Below are 18031 nucleotides of genomic sequence, written 5' to 3'. Positions count from 1 at the left end.
ATAATTCGACTTAAAACCATATTTATACAACATAGCTAAATCAGTTGCTTTCTGCTTCTAAAGCGTTTCGCATTTCTAATAAAAGTATCAGCTAACAACTTGCCAGTTCAAGACGTTAACACTTAACACAACAACAAACGTTTTTTGGAAACAAGTCGGTTTGAAATTCGCTGACATTTTGTGCAAGTTGCGATGATCACAACCCGTGACGAAATTATTATTTTTAAGTGGGGATTAGACTGTATTTATAAAGGGAAATGGTTTGCTGATTGTGTTGAGTTTACTTCGCTAGAAATACAACTCATGGAACAAGGTTAAACGAACTGCAGTCACATCTATGTCACACGTTATCCAGAACCGTGAAATTGCAGATTAAAACAAACCCTAATTTGTGCATCAAATTCGATTTTCAAAGGTACGTAATGCAGAATAAAAGCCGGCCACTCTACTGCTGCATAAAATACAGACACCAAACTGCAGTCTTATTTAGTTAATTATAAATTTGTATCCCTGTTACTCAATTTATCGAAACCTATATTAAAAATGCCGAACAAGCGTTTCGTCCACCAGGTTGCATGTTTAACAAACTAGTTACCGTATTTACTCGATTGTAAGCCGCGGCGTATCTTGTCTTTCAGCTGCCGTTTGTGCGGCTTATAATCGAGGGCGGCTTATATTTTAATTTTATACCTAAATTATTTCTACACTTAAACATTTAAATTATTTGGGGTTCAAAATATGTATGCGTGTACAGATTATACATCGATATACGTTCTGTTGGGTACAGTTATCGACGTAACTAACAGATATGGGCAAATAGTCATACCATTTAACAACAGAAAGATGTATTAAGAAACAATCGTATCTAAAATTCCAGCGTGCGGCTTACAATCGAGGGCGGCTTACATTATTTTTTTAACACCTCAACATGCGGCTTACAATCGAGGGCGTCTTATAAACGAGGGCGACTTACAATCGAGTAAATACGGTATTCAACTGGTGTAATGCTAAAGAAAATACTAGTTGCAAACTTATATAGATCTGAACACTGGAGATGACAAACACTTATTAAAATTAAAACAACATTTCTTTTTTCAATGACGGTTTTTAATACGATCTGTTTACATCAAGCAAAATATGTACGAAGCGACAGTACAACAACATTGTCCGTCATAAAAAATAGGTCAACTATGGAGAATTGCGACAGTAACATTCACACATAGAATGGGCAAAGGTAATATTCAACGAGAGTTTGACCAGCGGAAAATTCAACACTCAGAAATTGACTGCACCACTTCTTAAAATGTATACGCGCAGTAACAATAGGTTTAAAGAGGTGTATTGAACAAAAAAGCAAAATTTAATGCTAAAAGCACACCGAAAGCAGTTTATAAGTAGCGAAAGCAAAACTAGCTTCAAATTCCATAACTGTGTCTATAAATTTTGAAAGTTAAGTTAAGCAAAATTGGAACTCTTTTTCTTCGTTTTTTAAAGGTTTCGACAGCTTGGTTTTTACTTTAAACCAGACAGTTATGGCCAATGCTGATAAACCAGTTAAATAAAACAAAGAAATTATGTTGGATACAAAAATGTGCCATGAATGAAAATGTCCCACAATTTTTACACTGATTGAAAGGCAAGCCTAAGTATGTTTAAGTTATTCAGAAATTGACTGACGAATTTTGGACAACAAATTAAAACCACATTGACCATAGAAATCACAGTTAAACTTGCATTGTTTAAAATACATTACAGTTTATATTTTTTGAACAACAGGTGAAAAAGCGAATGATAATTTTGATTTTTTTTTAGTTTTGAAAGTTTATTTACAGTTTTAAACGTGAGTTTGTTCAAAAAAAAAACTTGTTTCACCATGCATAAAACAGATAAGCACTTATACAAGACATTTTCATATGTCTAGGTGCACTGGTATAAAATCCTGATAATACAAAAAGTTAATAAAATCTAAATTTAGATCACCTCTTTCAATTGCGAGTAATTCAATCTTGACCTAAAGTTGTTTTAAAGTTTCTATTAATTCATGGCATTAAGCAAGCTCTTGGAAATATGTGCTGAAAAACATTGTCAAATGCAATATACATACAAATGCATATTATGACATTTACACGTCCAGCACAAGTACACAAATCTACACATCAATTGGGCAGGTGTATGGCAGGTGAAAAAGGTCAATGCAATAACAAATTCATGGGTGTACGGGTTTAAGTTGACCTTCAATTTGAACTTTTGCGACTTGTTGCAGTATAAAATGTGATTTCAGTATTGAAAATTGAAAAATCTAAATGGATTAGGCCATGATTTGGAATATACAGTCTTTAAGACCACAAAGATGCCAAAGATATTATGTTACCTTATAATGAAACTTCATTTTCAAATACATAGATTAGATTACATTATTTTGTGGGTTGTGTTAACAGATGATTGTTGAAACAAACACTGCATTCCATAGCATAACTGCTAGTATTGTGATGTAACAGTAACAAATTATTGTGACAACACTCTACGATTGTGACATCACACATAGCAGCTGGTTAGAATGGAGAAGCATGGGTCAGAGCAAAATTTGCTCTTGTGACATAATAGACAATATTGTGATGTAATTATTTTAGCAAAATGTCTCTTATTTGCTCTACAGGCAGACAATAGCTCGGATTGCAAGCAGTACATTTGATACAACAACACATACATTACAACATCATTTAGATTTTACAATGTAAGGTGTAACAGGCCTTTTTACCCTGTAGGTGAAATAGTAAAAAAGAATTAAGTAACTTTTTGATGCTAGGGGGGGGAGGGTGTTATAGCGCCACCAATTGCTCCCCTATGAACTCAGAGAATCTTTTGCTGTACTGTGCTGGTTGGATTGTTGATATTTCAGCTCCAGCCTGCGAAAAAGTACAGAATAAAATCAGCTTTAAATTTTAGTTTGAATCCCACCGCAGGCTAGATTTTTCTAGCCTAGGCCTTGCCATATAGTCGTGAATGCTTGGTGACCGGCTGATTCGGTAGAGCTACTAACACGATACGTTACGCCTGATCCAAAAGTGCTTAATTTTTGATAGGTGGCGTAAAGAGCTGAATTATTTATTTAGCGGCTATAAATGGGTTGGGTTGGGAAATATTTACATAAATTTTTTACATTAGTAACTAATTTTTTGGGTTAGTTTTATTGAATTTTAAGTGCTAATACCTTACCCCAACCCTAATAGCCCTAACCGTTAGCATTTTTTGATATATACTGTTTTGAAAATTAAGCACTTTTGGATCAGGCGTAACGTATCGTGTTAGTAGCTCTACCGGCTAATTCGGTATGGCGCCTTTAATGGGCCTGGCACAGTGTGCTTTAAATTATAGGTGATTTTTTATGTTTCTCACTGGAAGCATTTGATATGAAGCCAAAGCGGTGATACATGGTATTTATTTGGGTGTAAAAAGAATGTGTGCCAATATGTAGGTTTCCTTGTTTCGCGTATCAAGTTTTAAGTTTGCTTATTGTGTGCCATCAGTAGTATATAGGTAAAAAATCATTTCTTGCATTTAATTGTGAAGTTTAGTAATTCAGCAAATAGCAGTGTTTATTTAAAACAAATGTAGCAGAGCAGTTTGGGGATTTTTTAAATTTAAACTTTTTGAAACCCTACTTCACTTCAACAAATATTACAAAATGTTTCTGTGAATGATAAAATTTTGCAACAATATTTAAGTAACTTTGAAAAAAGGTTAGAAACCACTTATATGCATAAATAGAAACAAAAAACTGCCAAAACACATCATGCTGCTGCTGCATAAATTAATTGATACTCAAATGGAATTGAAATAGAATTTTTATCAATAAGACAAAAATGGCAAAATTAAACATTGCTGCAAATATTTAATTTAAAATTTCAGAAAACCATACATTGCACTGGGTTGCTTACCACATAAAATATACTCTTCTACTATTTCTTGTTTACCTACTAGCATTCCCTGGGAGCAATGCTTTTTTAATTCGATTCTATTCCTTTCAACCCTTAAATCCTCATTACTGTAACAAAATCTCATTGTTCTGTAGCTATTTCCTCTCAGCCTGCAAAAACGATGGTTTCTGGCCGAAGGATAAATAACTGATCGATCGCTGACACTTTCTGTCCTGGCCACTAGGAACTGCAGCAGTCGGTGTGCATAAACTCGCGGCGATTTCACTGAAAAGTCTGCTCCAAACTGAAAAAATCACTCACATTGTTTAAAATGATTCATCCATAAAATGCAGTAGTGAATTTTGACTTTAAATCGGCACATTTTAAAACTTCTTTAGCCCTTGCCTTAACATAACATTCTGTACTGACCAAAATCAATAGTCTATGACTTATCCTAAAGTAAGTATTTTCTTGGTTAGTAGTATATGAGTTTCATAAAACATTAAAAACTGGTGCTTGAAAGTGTTGTTTAATTATTTTAACTTTAGATTAAATCTTTGTTTAATATTGGGATCTAAACATATTAAACACACCTGCCTTGAGGCACACTAAAATACCGGTCCATTAGCCTAATGTAGACCATATATAGATGCATTATCAAGATCCCAAGTAAGCATTAATGCTTTCAGGGTACCCTGTCACAAGATTATCACACACAATCTACTTAGCAACTAAAAATACACCCATTAATACCCTTCACTGTACTATGCATAGAACATGGGCTTAATCATGTGACTTCACACTGATTAGGGATTGGCTAATGGACCGTGGGTTAAGGACACAATGTGATAAACAGAAAATCCATTGCTACTATTACAAAGGGTATTTGAGTGACAGATTCTTATCACATAAGAAGACAGGAACTTCCAATCAAGGCAACTGTGACTGTTGAAAGCAGCTGACCTATTTAGATGATGTGGCTTTGACTATTTAAGGCTGGGGTACACATTACAACACCTACACACCATATTGGGTCCTGTAATGGTTTAAAAATGCACAGATGGAATGCGTTTAGAAATTGTTTTATATAAAAGCATGGTCTGTTCTTCAATTTTAATTGTATACCCCTTATTTATTGAGTAATACTGTTAATGGTACCTTTGGTCATGCCTTTGACCACATATTTTTTAATTTTTTTTTTGTATATTTCAAAGTCCCTATTATTTAAACTACATATATATTGCTCTAATATATCAGGTATTTAGTCTGTATTTTTTAATCTTTGCAACCATGTAGCCAAAATTAATATTGCAAAAAACATTACATTGTTTGTCAAAATGTTCTGCAATACTAATGTTAAAAATAGTTTTTGGAAAAAAAAGTTTACACCAACTGAACATTTACCCCATGTTTAGCAGTTTTCATGGCATGGGCAGCCTTCTTTTTCGTGTCATAGTGGGTTAGAATATCAATCAATCCCATGTAATACACTTCATTCTTCTGTGATTCTGTAAAGTAAAGTATAAAGCCATAACCATTACCCTGAAGTGTTAAATGTGGATAATCTTTTTATTTCTTCTAATTTATATCAAGCATTCCAGACCTGTAAGTTTTGGTGCATCATCACTGATATCACTGATAATGAGCATGAGTATTTGCTGAAACAGTTGAACAATAAAGCATTTCGCTTTTACATCTATTTGGGCCGTTATTTTCACTATTAAACTTATGAACAGATCTGTATGTAGTGTTACAATAACAGTTAAAGCAGGGCTGCAAAAGTAAACAATACAAGTAGTAAACTTACTAGAGGAACTTCGAATGGCGTAAAAACTGTCAGCTATTCCTTCCTCGCCACTAATGGAGTCCTGACGAAGGGGATTCACCCCACCCCTTGGTGAATCAGGTGGCGTCGTTGAACTAACTGTGAACAGAAAAGTTGGTTGTTAGTTAAAGAAGGCAATTAACATATTAATAGTAGAAAAAGCGATTGAAGGGCTAAGTAGTTTGTAGTTTGGTATGTGCTGACATTTTTATTCATGACAGATTTAAAGCCTTGTAGATTAGGCATTGTAACCAGGTCTGTCATGTTCAAATTTTGCACAAATAGGAACTATATCTGTTTATCAAATAATACTTTATCTTTTCATATACTTAAACCAGAATGTTAAACCAGAAACACAAATTTTTTTACCACACTGCACAGTTTAAGCCAAGAATTGCAATATACCTATGTCAAAATCATATTTGACCCCAAAAACAGCAGACAGAGTGTTAACTACTCCCAAACTTAAAAACTCTTCTTACCGGCAGCATGATCACAACGTCCTATTTCTTCTTCACCGGGACTTCCATCGAGAAACCCGTTCCCATCTCCGTCCTGCAATTCATCGGTATACTTGTCGGCCCGATCGCAGTCATGGACTCCCACCAGCAGACTGTAGTCCATCAACTTTAATGAGGCCAGAAACTAGAAAAGTGTTTTCAAAAATATTTTTACTCATAAATCAAAAAAAACTTTTATACTGTTTTCCTTGTAAATGGATTATATACAGTAAACTTTGGTTAAACTGGATTCTGTTAATCTAAGTTTTGGTCTAATTCTGACAAAACTTAAGGTACAAATGATTTTTAATGTAGTAAGGCTTGAACTAATCGACATCGGTTAATCCGGACAATTTTTTTGGTCCAATGGGCCAGACGAACTGAAATTTACTGTATGTTTTTGAAACAAAGTATCCGTATATGTTAAAAATAAAAATAAAACTAATATTTTTACAAAAACACAAATAACGAGTGTAACAACAGATTTGGCAAGTATTTGGGGAGGGGGAATTTCCTGCTTTGAAGACTCATTATGGCCGACAGAAATTTGATTGATTTGTAAAATTCACCAGAGACCTGTTTGGTCCCATGAGAGATAGGTTATAATGAACCACTTAATTACAGGCTACAAAGCAAGTCACTAACATAAACTATCCACTTAGAGTCAAAATAAAGAATAGAAAAACAAACTTATATTGAAAACGATAAATTATCATTTTTTTTTGTAGATTTTTATCAAAAAAAATTCAAAGATTTTTTTTTAAAACCCACTTTGCATGTTGCACAAAATTTAGACAAACTTTTATTTATTTTCAAAGCATGTCAAATTTATCCCCTTAAGGACAAAATTTACCCAGTTCAAAACCTCTAAATGAAACCTGAACAACGTTTTGTGGCAGAATTATGAATTGTGTTTCCAATGACTAAAATTATTGATCATAGAAAATATGATGATTTCAGTCTGTTTCTGTAAATAAGTTTCTTTTTTAAGCCAACACCCCCAAAATCAATGGTGACAATGTAGTGAGTCATTTATCAATATTTACGCATCGCACAATAACAAAATTACTGTCGTGACCAAAAAAAAAAAAACGTTTTGTCCCATGTTCTACAGCAAATCAGACACACTGTTGAGCCTTATTAAATAAAATTGTCATGTTTGTTGCTATTGAACCAGTTTCCAAAAACCTAAATATTTTGAAGAATTTCACGTCATATTTTTCTGAAATAAAATGAAAAACAAAACTGGAATAATAATTTTTATAGTTACATACAGACACATGGACTTCAAGAAACAAATATTATAATTTACATAACACGTCCAAATTTTTTTTCAAACTGCAAAGTTAGGTTGGGGCAATTTTCAAAGTATTTTACAAGTCATGCTGTAAAATTACCAGCCTCATTTAGTTTTTGTACCATTACAGCCAAATTGTAACATTACTTGGCATTGTTACCATTAAAAAGGCAGCAGTTCCCAAAAACAAAGTAATTGACATTTAAGAAGAGATTCTTTGAATGTGCAGAAATACTTTGTGACTAATTGAAACAGGAAGTAATTGACATGAACAAGATTTGACAAGCTGAAAAGTGTTTGCGACGAGAACAAACAACTCAACAAGGATCCCATGAAGGTCTTGACATCGTTTTGAAATTTGTATTTGATTTTAACTGGGTAAAGACCAAATTTGATTGATAGTGTGGAAATAAGTTTCACTTACAAAATGCCACTGTAAGTATTTTGAAGTTTCAGAAGACATATCACTTGAGACAAACAAACATCAATATGTACTCATTTAGCTCTGTTTTGTCACTTTTTGTTGTAACATACATATTCAAACCCTCTAATATGGTAGTTTGATATGTTCTGTAGTTAAAACATATGTTAAAACTTGTTTTTTACTAGTGGACATTCAAACTTAAAACTGGAGTGGACCACAAGTGTAACATTACCCCTAAAATTAAACCAATGAGTTTTATAACACAAAGACTGGAAAAGTGTGTGTTAGTTGTAAAATTCAATAGATGGATTACAGAATTAATAAAAAAAACTTCCCCAAAACAACCAAAGCTCTAACACAAGTTTTGTTTTCATTAAAGACATAAACTTGACTCAGATCATGGCAAAACTGGTAACTGTAAAAATGCAGCTATATTATTAAACTTATGAACAGATCCATATATAGTGTTCCACCGCTATTCTATTTTGGTGTGTTGCTGAAAACAGGCTCTTAGCTGCTTCAAGCAAGACACTGATTGATATCATGGCAAATCAATGTCAAAAGCATTAATGCTCTGACATGGCTTTTGGAAGTTTTGTTTTTACTTGGTTACGTTAGTTTATCTGTATAGCAAATCCTGACTTTTAAACTAATTTTTTTGTTACTATGTTGTACAAGCACCCAATGTTTGTATTTCAAACAACATTGAAGTTTTTTCTGTTAAAAAAGTACAAGTTTAGACTTTTTCCTGCAAACAAAATATATAGGCCTTAAATCATCGGTTATCAACCTACTAATCTACCGAAAATCGGTATCAGTCTAAGCCTTGGATAATCCATAACGGTCTATCATTAGTTTGAAGTTTTAACAAATTTTACACAAAAGCAACTTTGTAAAAAGTTACTGTTGCCAAAACCCACCTCAACGTCGGTTTTGAGTTTGGCAAGAAACGACTCTCTATGTTCCGTATCCAGATATATTTTCATGTTGTCTTTCACAAAGTCATTGTCTTTAAATGTGGGAAACACTTTCTTCTTCTCTTTGTCACTGGCTTCCCGCTGAACTGTGGAACCCTGCAAAAGAACATAACCATTAACAAAACTGATCTTCTGCCTTGATAACATAATTATTGAATTCTGTAGGCAATTTTTTGTGACTAGAGGTACACAGGAAAATATATTTTCACAGCTTTGACATTATTTGTTTGTTTGTGTGTTTTTACCGCCAGTGCCTATCCAGCCAGTCCAATATTTTTCTTTGTGGTGATGTGAGGCAACAAAACTGCTGTACACCTTGATGACATAGTCATGGAATATTGTATTAATTTTTTACACATTTTGAACTGTGTATAGAGATGTACACACTCAAATACATTTTTGTAGTTTTGAAGTTTTAATTTTTTGTGTGTATTTATTCTATGTGGTTATTTTTACCCTTTTTTCATCCAGTGCCCAATATCACTGAAACAGAAAGGAGTCAAACAGCATAAAGTTTAAATACTTGCTGTAACAATTAGGAAGTACGTAACTATGTATAGTGTGTCCTTATTTTGTGGTGATGCAAGGCAACCATTACACACAGGACAAACTGTACCCATTAACGGAGCACATACATAATGGACAAACTAAACCATTAAGGCTTTGTGGCCATCGTATTAACTACCATGTAATAAAGTTTACACAGGCTATCAGTCAACAATTGTTGTTTAAATGCAATCAGTTTTACCTTTGTGCCATCACTGTCCCTTATTCAAATAGAATAATATACTTCTATGGTGATTGTCAAATACACTATCATAGCGACAGACAATAAATACTACAATTGTTTTGATCACAGCAGATGTTTAAAGTACCAAAAAAGCTGTTTACTCATGCTAGCGGTGATTGAAATAAACAAGTTAATGGCGTAAAATAAGTCACACAGCAGCCACCCACTCGTTATAGCTAATTCATTAGTCGCTTGTTTGCGTAAAATGATATTTTGAGATTGGCAATTTTGAGAATAACAAAGCAATTAAGGCCATGAAAACAAGTCTGGCATAATAATATTGGGGTATAGAATCTAAATTTGTTGGAAACAATTTGACAGTAGCTGATTTTATATTGGTTCTGTTTTTGCACTTGAAAATAAACAATTAATGTACTGTGCTCCATTTATGAACTTTTTGATTTAAATAGTGTGCTGTAATAATATATTGGCATAGAAACTTGTCTACAATATAGAGTTTTTGTAAAGAAATTGAAACAAACATTTTCACTTAAACTGCTTCATATTAGTGCTGTTTGGTTATATAAGAACAAAGTTTAAAAAGATTGTGCTATGTTTAATTTATCATTTGTTTATGAGAAATCTTTTTTTTTTTCAACACAAATACAGTTCTAGTGAACTGATACTGCTTGGGTTTTATATAATACAACACAGCTGCTAATGCAAATAGTTATGTTCAAAATGTCCTAGACAGTTTTGACCACAAAAACCACACTGCACACATGCGTGTTTGCACAAAGCAGCCTAAGTAGCACACTTTGCAAATATAGATTTGAGTATTCAATAGAAATCTAACAATATAATTTAACTTCAAAAAACACAGCTGTAATAGCTAAAAATGTCAGAGCGAAAGTTGAAAACATTTTTATGTGACTATGAATAATGTACTTTCAGCTCTTCAAGTTTAGTAAATTAAACTGTTAATTTATCTGTCTAATGCTGTTTGTTCCACATATTTTGTCAAGAAAGAGTGCTTCAAATGTATTCAAATTTACACACATGTTAGGTATAAACCCAATTTTGATTCTTCTGAACTTTGACCCCAAACGACCCAGTGGTTCACCCACAGGCCCCCCAAATGTAATTTTTGTATGGCTGTACAAACTAAGTACACGCTCTAAGAGTTTCATGGTTTGTTGGTTGGTGAAATGTAAGGTATTCTGGGAATTTTAAACTTTTAGTTGGATTCACCCATTTTCACCCCTTAACCCCGAAATATTCGCTTTTAGGTTTACCGGCCCTAAAAGTTCAAAATACAAACCCTAATGTGCTGATTTTTTTTAGTACTTAAAAGTTTAGCTGAAGTGATTTACGGTGGTTGGGCAAAGGGTTTAACCAGGAATTCAAAAATCTAGCTTTAGGCTGCCCAAATCGGTTTAGTAATTTTCATAGGGGAAGGGATATATATATATATAGCATATACAGGTACACAGAGCTTGATAAAATCACAAAAGGGGCAAATTACTGCAAAACAAGGTTGTGAAGCACTGGTCAAAAGTGGACCCATAAAAACTAGCAAACTCTGCAAATACATTATTGACATAAATTAGCAGTTAATATGTGGACATGCATAAATTTATGTTGACTACTTCTGGTAGCAGCAGGCTTTAGTTAGTGAAATTTGTCATGTAGTAATATATTGAAGTTACCAACCAGGCATCAATATAATTTCCAAAGTGGTGTTTTTTATCTTTTTGCAGTCATTTGTAGCAATATATACATATTTTTGTTAATCATGTGGTAACATGTTATGCTTATGAAAGATTAATTTCCAATTTTATCATCCAAAGCCCTGTATTAACACTTTTAAATCCCTAAAACATGAATTAAGTTTTTAAACAAGTATATTTCGAGTCATTTTAGCAGAAACTGTATCTTTTTAAGTCATTAATTAAGCAATTTAGCACTTTTAGCACTCAATTTAACACTTTTTAATACCCAAACATAAAAAAGTTTACAAATTTATTAGTTTTAAAAATGTTTTTGACAAAAGTAACTTAAATGTTTGTTACTAAACTTGTATCAAAACCAGTTTTCAAAGCGGTGTGTCACAGACGTGTTCATATTAACTGCAAGGCTTGTATAAGCTTGGTTATATACAAACTCAGTGTTGTATAAACAAACACGTTCAACCCACCTTCAGGTCATATTTCTTGTGGGCTTTGAACGTGGCGCTGAACACGTTTCTCATCACCATCAAGTAATGCTCTCCACCATTTAAGGTTAACCGATACATGCCCAGGTATTGTGGCAGCAACGTTTCACATTTGTTTTCAACCAGGTACTGAAATAAACAAAGTGGTTTGCTTTAAAACAAATATTATTTGCGCAAAAACTGGCTAGAAACTTGTTTTTTATCAATATGCAATCCAAGCATTTTTCTTTTTTATTGCACTAACTTCAATGGTTCCATTACCATGAGTTAAAATCCATAAGCAACATTAATGCAATGTATGAAACATGCCAAACACAGCAAATTGGATAATATTTTAAGCTTTACAAGAGAAACTTCGGTTTAAAATGATATGGAATAAAATATTTTGTCTTTCTTACTGGGCTAGTTTAGGGTTTCATTCTCATTAGGAACACCCATGAGTATTAATACAAAGTAAATAACATACAAAAATGACAATTTAGTTTTTTCAGTTTCTTCTAAAGTCTTGTGCTAATTATGTGTTTTTCCACAATTATGTAAAGAGTTAAACACTTCCTGGTTTGCAAAGATGACAAAAAGGGCTTCTATCTCTCATAAATTTTTAATGAAATTCTGCCCCACACTGGGAGCATTTTAATCAAATTCCAATAATGTTTTTCCCAAAAAAATTAGGTCAGCCCTCAAAATACCACCAGGCAAAACAAATGTCCCTTGGGAGTTATGACAGGTTCTAGGAGCACTGTAAGGTTTAAGCAGCTTGCTTTACTGTATTTTCCTATAGTGTTTTGCAGTAACTGTGTAATGAGACAATGCTTAGTGGGTCTCAATATTACCGTAACCCACCAAATCTCTAAAAACATATTTTGCTGAAAATTTTATGATAAAAAAAAATTTTTTTTTTTTCATTGCTGAAAATTTTAATGTTCTAATATACACACTTTTACATTGGGTGTGTTCATTTAAGAAAACGCACATTCATCACTGTAAATATTGTAAATCAAAAAGTGTGTTTATGTTTTCTGTACTGTTACTTTTTAGCTTAAAATGGGCAACAAATATTAAGTGTACTGGGATGATAATAGAAAAACATTGTCAAAATGCGTAAAGCTAAACAAGTGTAAACATAACGAGGAGTTTCCTGCTATTCTGTGTTTCCTAATAAACTTAACAACAACACTTAGTGCAGCAAAATACCAACTGCTATTAAAAACAAATTGCTTTTACAAAATTCGTTGATTGATTGTGCTCCTGTTTTTTCTGTTTTTGTAATATTTTAAGATTTTTGGACTTATATAATTGTGTTGTGAAGGGGAAAAAATTTCCAAATCAAAGATATTCTAATTTCAAAACATCAGTGCAACTAAAAAATATTCGTCAAGACTGAGGGCCAATGAAAACATAGCGTAAAAACTGTTGAAAGTGTACCATTATGTCTATGTAAAATTGTTTTCTTGTGATGGTTTGCACATTGCAAGTGTTTGATTGTTACAAAAATTACAACTTGTTTTAAATTAAAACAAACGACAAAATTCTAACTAAAAATGTGTAGGCAATATCTCGTTTTCGACACAACATGACAAAAACATTATGTGTGTCTAACAAACAGACCATCAAGATAGGGGACCTTGTTTGTCAGGGGCAGAAAAATTAATTAGAAAATAATTGATTGGACATCTTGCACAGTGACAAGTGGTTTGACAAACAACCAATAAACCAGCAATGAAGCTTACGTTCAATGGAGTGGACGGCATTTGCTGAGTACAGCATTTTGCAAACTGCAAACTGTTTGACTTGCATTATATAATCACATGTCATCATACACTCAGCAAAAACAACCATAATTGCATGTATCTGGTATGCTGTAATAATTTAATTGGACGTCATTTCAATAATAATGATGCCCAATTTATTTTAGCAGAAAATGTAAACAAAATGATAAATGACAAAATCTTTTAAAAAATTTACAAACTCTACCATTGCATTGAATAAACAAAAAGTCACATATTTTGAAAGCTGGGCAGGGTTAATAAACAACTGCCTTCCATTATTTTGTGTTTTGTTACATTACAAACAGTTTTTTTATGTTGACTTCTATTGAGCTTGGTTGCTATATATTTAAAAAGCCAGTGCAAAGTTAGAGAAATAAACGAGGCTTCATTAAAAATTCATTTTAGCATTAAATATTAATGGTGAAAGTTCATGGAGCTAGTTATTTTGTAAGGAACTATTTTTGCAACAAAACTATCCAATCTTGTATGAAACTCACAAATAACTGTTGTAACAATTTTAAGTTTGTGTAGTAAGTTACGTATTTATTTTAACCTGTTTTGGCTGTAGGTAATACAATGGTGTATTTAACAATATGGATTTATTTAATTGAAATATTCATCATTTATTAACTGACCAGCGAGTACTATAAAAATAATAAATTCACATTTTGCTTGTGTGTTGCTTAAATGACGCTAAATTTTAATTAAACATTAGGGGTATATATGTGCACAAAAATTAGGGATCCTTGTTTATGAAACAAAGTGGAGAACAAAAATAGAATTATATTCATGATGGAAGTAAGTTCAAAACTTGCCCGAAGCAGAAAAAATTTGTTTGCCCTTTTGACTTCCCCGCAGGTTTTTAATTTGTATAAACATCATTAAAAACAATTTCATGAGACACAAATTTAAAAAGTATTTTGCTTTGTAAAAATTTTTCCATAAGAATTCGGTACAAATTGTGTTTAGGAAAAAGATATGGATGGTCACCTTAGGTACTACAGTACAGTTAATCATTTAACAGTTTTAAGGATTTAAACAAGTCATACCTGGTGATATTTAGGTAAAAATCCATGCATTTCAGCTATATCTTCACTTGTTAGTGTTTTTATAACAAATTTGTGGTCGTAGGAATGAAGAAAACGAGCAACAGACCGTCCACGATCCTCCACTCTGATCGGTTGTGTCACGCATATAGAGTTCTGCAAATAAATCAACCCCAGTAAAGAACTTTGGTTTTTGATGTCAATTAGACACTATAACATATAAAGTGGGAATGTGGGAATAGCAGTGGTAACGTTTGAAGTTTAGCACACACAAAAAAAAACATTTGTAGCAAAATGGTGCTCAACAGTGGGCCATGAGCAAGGCTTTTTGTCACAACAAAAAAAAGATCACTAAAATAATGAAACATTACAAAACAACATGTTCCAAAAATTGTGGCTTGCCACATGTACTTCATATCGTTCGCGTTGGTTGACACAAAACAAATCAATTTCTCAAGTGCACTTAATTGTGGGGCACAAAGCCTCTCACTAAATGCTGCCTCTTGACACCATAATGTCTCAAATTGAAACTGAGAGGAGAAAATAACTGCTATTTTGCTTACTGTGTATTCCTTGTCGTCAATTTTAAAAATTTCCCGAAGTCTTCGGAATACAACAGGACAATATTCTTTTACTTTGAAATGGCTTGGCAAGTTTTCTCTGTAAAAAAACATTTATATTTAAGACTAGGTTTGGACAGTTTATAACATATGTGTTTAATAAGTGTGAATTGCTATGACATTACATTGCATGTCTACAAAAAAAAACTTGAAGTAACCAAAAGCCAAGTTACAAGCATTGTTGTAAAACCAAAGTATATGGTATGAATACTTTTATTGATATCAACAGCAAATATTGAAATAGATAATAGTCTGCAATTATCTATTTACAGTACATATACTTACTTGTTAAAAATATGATTATCTATTTTGACTTTTGAATATGACTTGAAATCATCTGGCATGAGCATGAGAGGCATTTTCATGTGCGTCAGCTCCTTTACCTAAAAGTGATAAAATTAAAAAATAAAGTTAGTTAGCATGATCTATATTTTGCCACTCTTAGTTATCTGTTTTAAGAGTTCTTAACCATAGGTAAGACTTGACCATAAAATGTTATGTGATTGATTAGGGATATGGATTACTGTTTACTGAAATGCATTGGGACAGTAAGAACTGCACAGTTACTTCCTGGGGGCTAAAGAAGAACATTAGAATCACTGATATCAATCAATGACATTTGAAGTTTTGGTGACTCAACCATAAAATACAAATGGTACAGCAATTAAACAACAGAAACACACTGAGTTATGTGCAATGTTACTGAGTATGATTGGTTAGATTACAGCTTTATTAACAGTAGTATAGTAGTTAGTGATGGGACGATACCAGGTTTTGAAGCGAGTACCGATACCGAGTCCGAGTACCACATGTATAAACCTTCGATACCGAGTACGATTACCAAGTACTTAAGTACAGTGTTGTACTTAGTTGTATATCACCTGCTAATTTATCTGTCATGGCCGGCATACAGGCGTGCACACACACATGGAGAAAAAAGTTATCTCCATACGATAGCGAAAAAAATACGTAACCTGGCAGAACTTTTTCCCAAATTTGTACTGTCCAAAGCATATATTGGCACAAAATTTTCAGTGTTCTTATAGTGTAATCGGCCTTCAGTACTTGCACGTTGGTATCCAAAACTGAGACAAAATATTTCGATACCGAGTACGAGTATCGATAACACTGAAATCGTTCGATACCATCGATACCGAGTACCAGGTACCCGTTCCATCACTAATAGTAGTGCAGCTTTAAAATATACTATGTATGCAAACCATAACTAACAATCATGCAAGAAAAATTTATTCCAGAGATGAAAAATATGCTATGTACTCTAAAATACATAATTCACTCTAAAATATTAAGGTTAATTACATATTCCAAGTAGATCTTTGGAATATAACTGTAAATACCTGAAGCATGGTCAGTGCATAGTCATTGCTAGTCATAACAGTAGGTAGATTGCATAGTTTAGAACTACAAACTCATCCGAACATCAATTGTGATGCAGTATTAACAAGAATATTTAAAGAATCATTTTTTTCACTCACAGTATGGTTTACACCCCACATAAAGACACTGATGAAAGGCTCATTTGCACGAAACAACTTCTGCTTTTGTTTCTTGAAGTGTTTCTTTCTCTGCTTCATCTTGGTCTGGTTCATGTCTTTCGTCATGGCACTGGCCATTCCACTGTCGGTCTCCCAGACAGATAGTTTACACTTTTATGATTTCTATATATGTGTTAAGATTTGCCCTATGTTGCATTGAAATAAAATGAGAATTTAAAAAAAGGACACCATCTTCAAAAATAGCTTGATCAAATAACAACAGCACAGAAAATAGATTATTAAACAAATTACACTAAAGTTCTCTTGACAGTTGTATTATAGATCAAGCATATACAGAAATTAGTATGTTTTTTTTTACATATTAACAAGTGAACTACTTTTTGGTATGCTATTCCTAAGTGGTACTTATATTACAGCATACTTTTTGTACACATGAGCAATGAGAACCAAAATAATTTTAAACACATTGATTGTTAAAAGTTCTAGCACAAAATAAACAAACAAACTGTTACCATTTGACCATTAGCTACTACCACACTCTATCCAATACATCCATCCCCAATAACATTTTGCACACAATAAATAAAACAGGTATTTTTAGGCTGACTAAGTATTTAAAAAAGGCCATTATGCAAACTAACAGGCACTTAAACCAAAACAACCACAAAAACTAGCATGATAGTACAACTGTATGCAATTAATGACAACATAGACTAATGTCAATCGGAAAACATTTTCTTAGTTGCCATGTATACAGTAAATGTACAAATGTTTCAACAAAAAAAACTTTTGCTTTTGCTTCAAACATAGTTACTGAATAAGAAACAATGAACAACTCATTACTGGGAAACTAAGTTAAAATAATAAACAAAAAACTGTTTACGTTACGTAACCTCGTAAAGTTTCATCACAGTGAAAAGCATCAAATGACAACAAAAATGAAACTTCCTTGCAACGTAGTGACGGAAAAGTAATTTACGTTGTGCCGCTCACTAAAGTTAACAATTTTACGGTCCTCTAGCTCACTTTAGCGGATAAAATTAAGAATAAATACGGTACGAAAAATAAATTCAGAGATTAAAATACAGAAATATGCAGGGGAATCCATCTGCCCTAAATTTTTTATGACAGTTTTTAAAAAGTGTAATCAATGAAAATCATCCTTTTTATATTCAAATAAATTTGTTGAAGTTA

At 32.8% G+C, this 18031-nt stretch overlaps 1 protein-coding gene across 1 annotated transcript; it reads right to left on the bottom strand.

Annotated features, from left to right (window-relative positions):
* Positions 1 to 1142: 1142 nt before the first annotated feature.
* LOC145228936 (phosphatidylinositol 5-phosphate 4-kinase type-2 alpha-like) lies at positions 1143 to 17057 on the bottom strand. The gene is made up of 10 exons (XM_080094163.1): positions 16817 to 17057; positions 15606 to 15703; positions 15264 to 15360; positions 14704 to 14856; positions 11868 to 12014; positions 8884 to 9036; positions 6225 to 6387; positions 5725 to 5841; positions 5322 to 5425; positions 1143 to 2906 (listed from the first exon to the last, which is right to left on the bottom strand). The coding sequence occupies exons 1-10, from the start codon at positions 16952 to 16954 to the stop codon at positions 2820 to 2822; spliced, it is 1257 nt and encodes a 418-aa protein (XP_079950289.1). The 5' UTR covers positions 16955 to 17057; the 3' UTR covers positions 1143 to 2819.
* Positions 17058 to 18031: the final 974 nt, after the last annotated feature.

Source organism: Phallusia mammillata, chromosome 1, assembly GCF_965637545.1.
Source record: "Phallusia mammillata chromosome 1, kaPhaMamm4.hap1.1, whole genome shotgun sequence".
Classification (NCBI taxonomy): Eukaryota; Metazoa; Chordata; class Ascidiacea; order Phlebobranchia; family Ascidiidae; genus Phallusia; species Phallusia mammillata.
The sequence above is the reverse complement of the archived record's forward strand: the minus strand, read 5'-3'. Positions and strand labels throughout refer to the sequence as shown.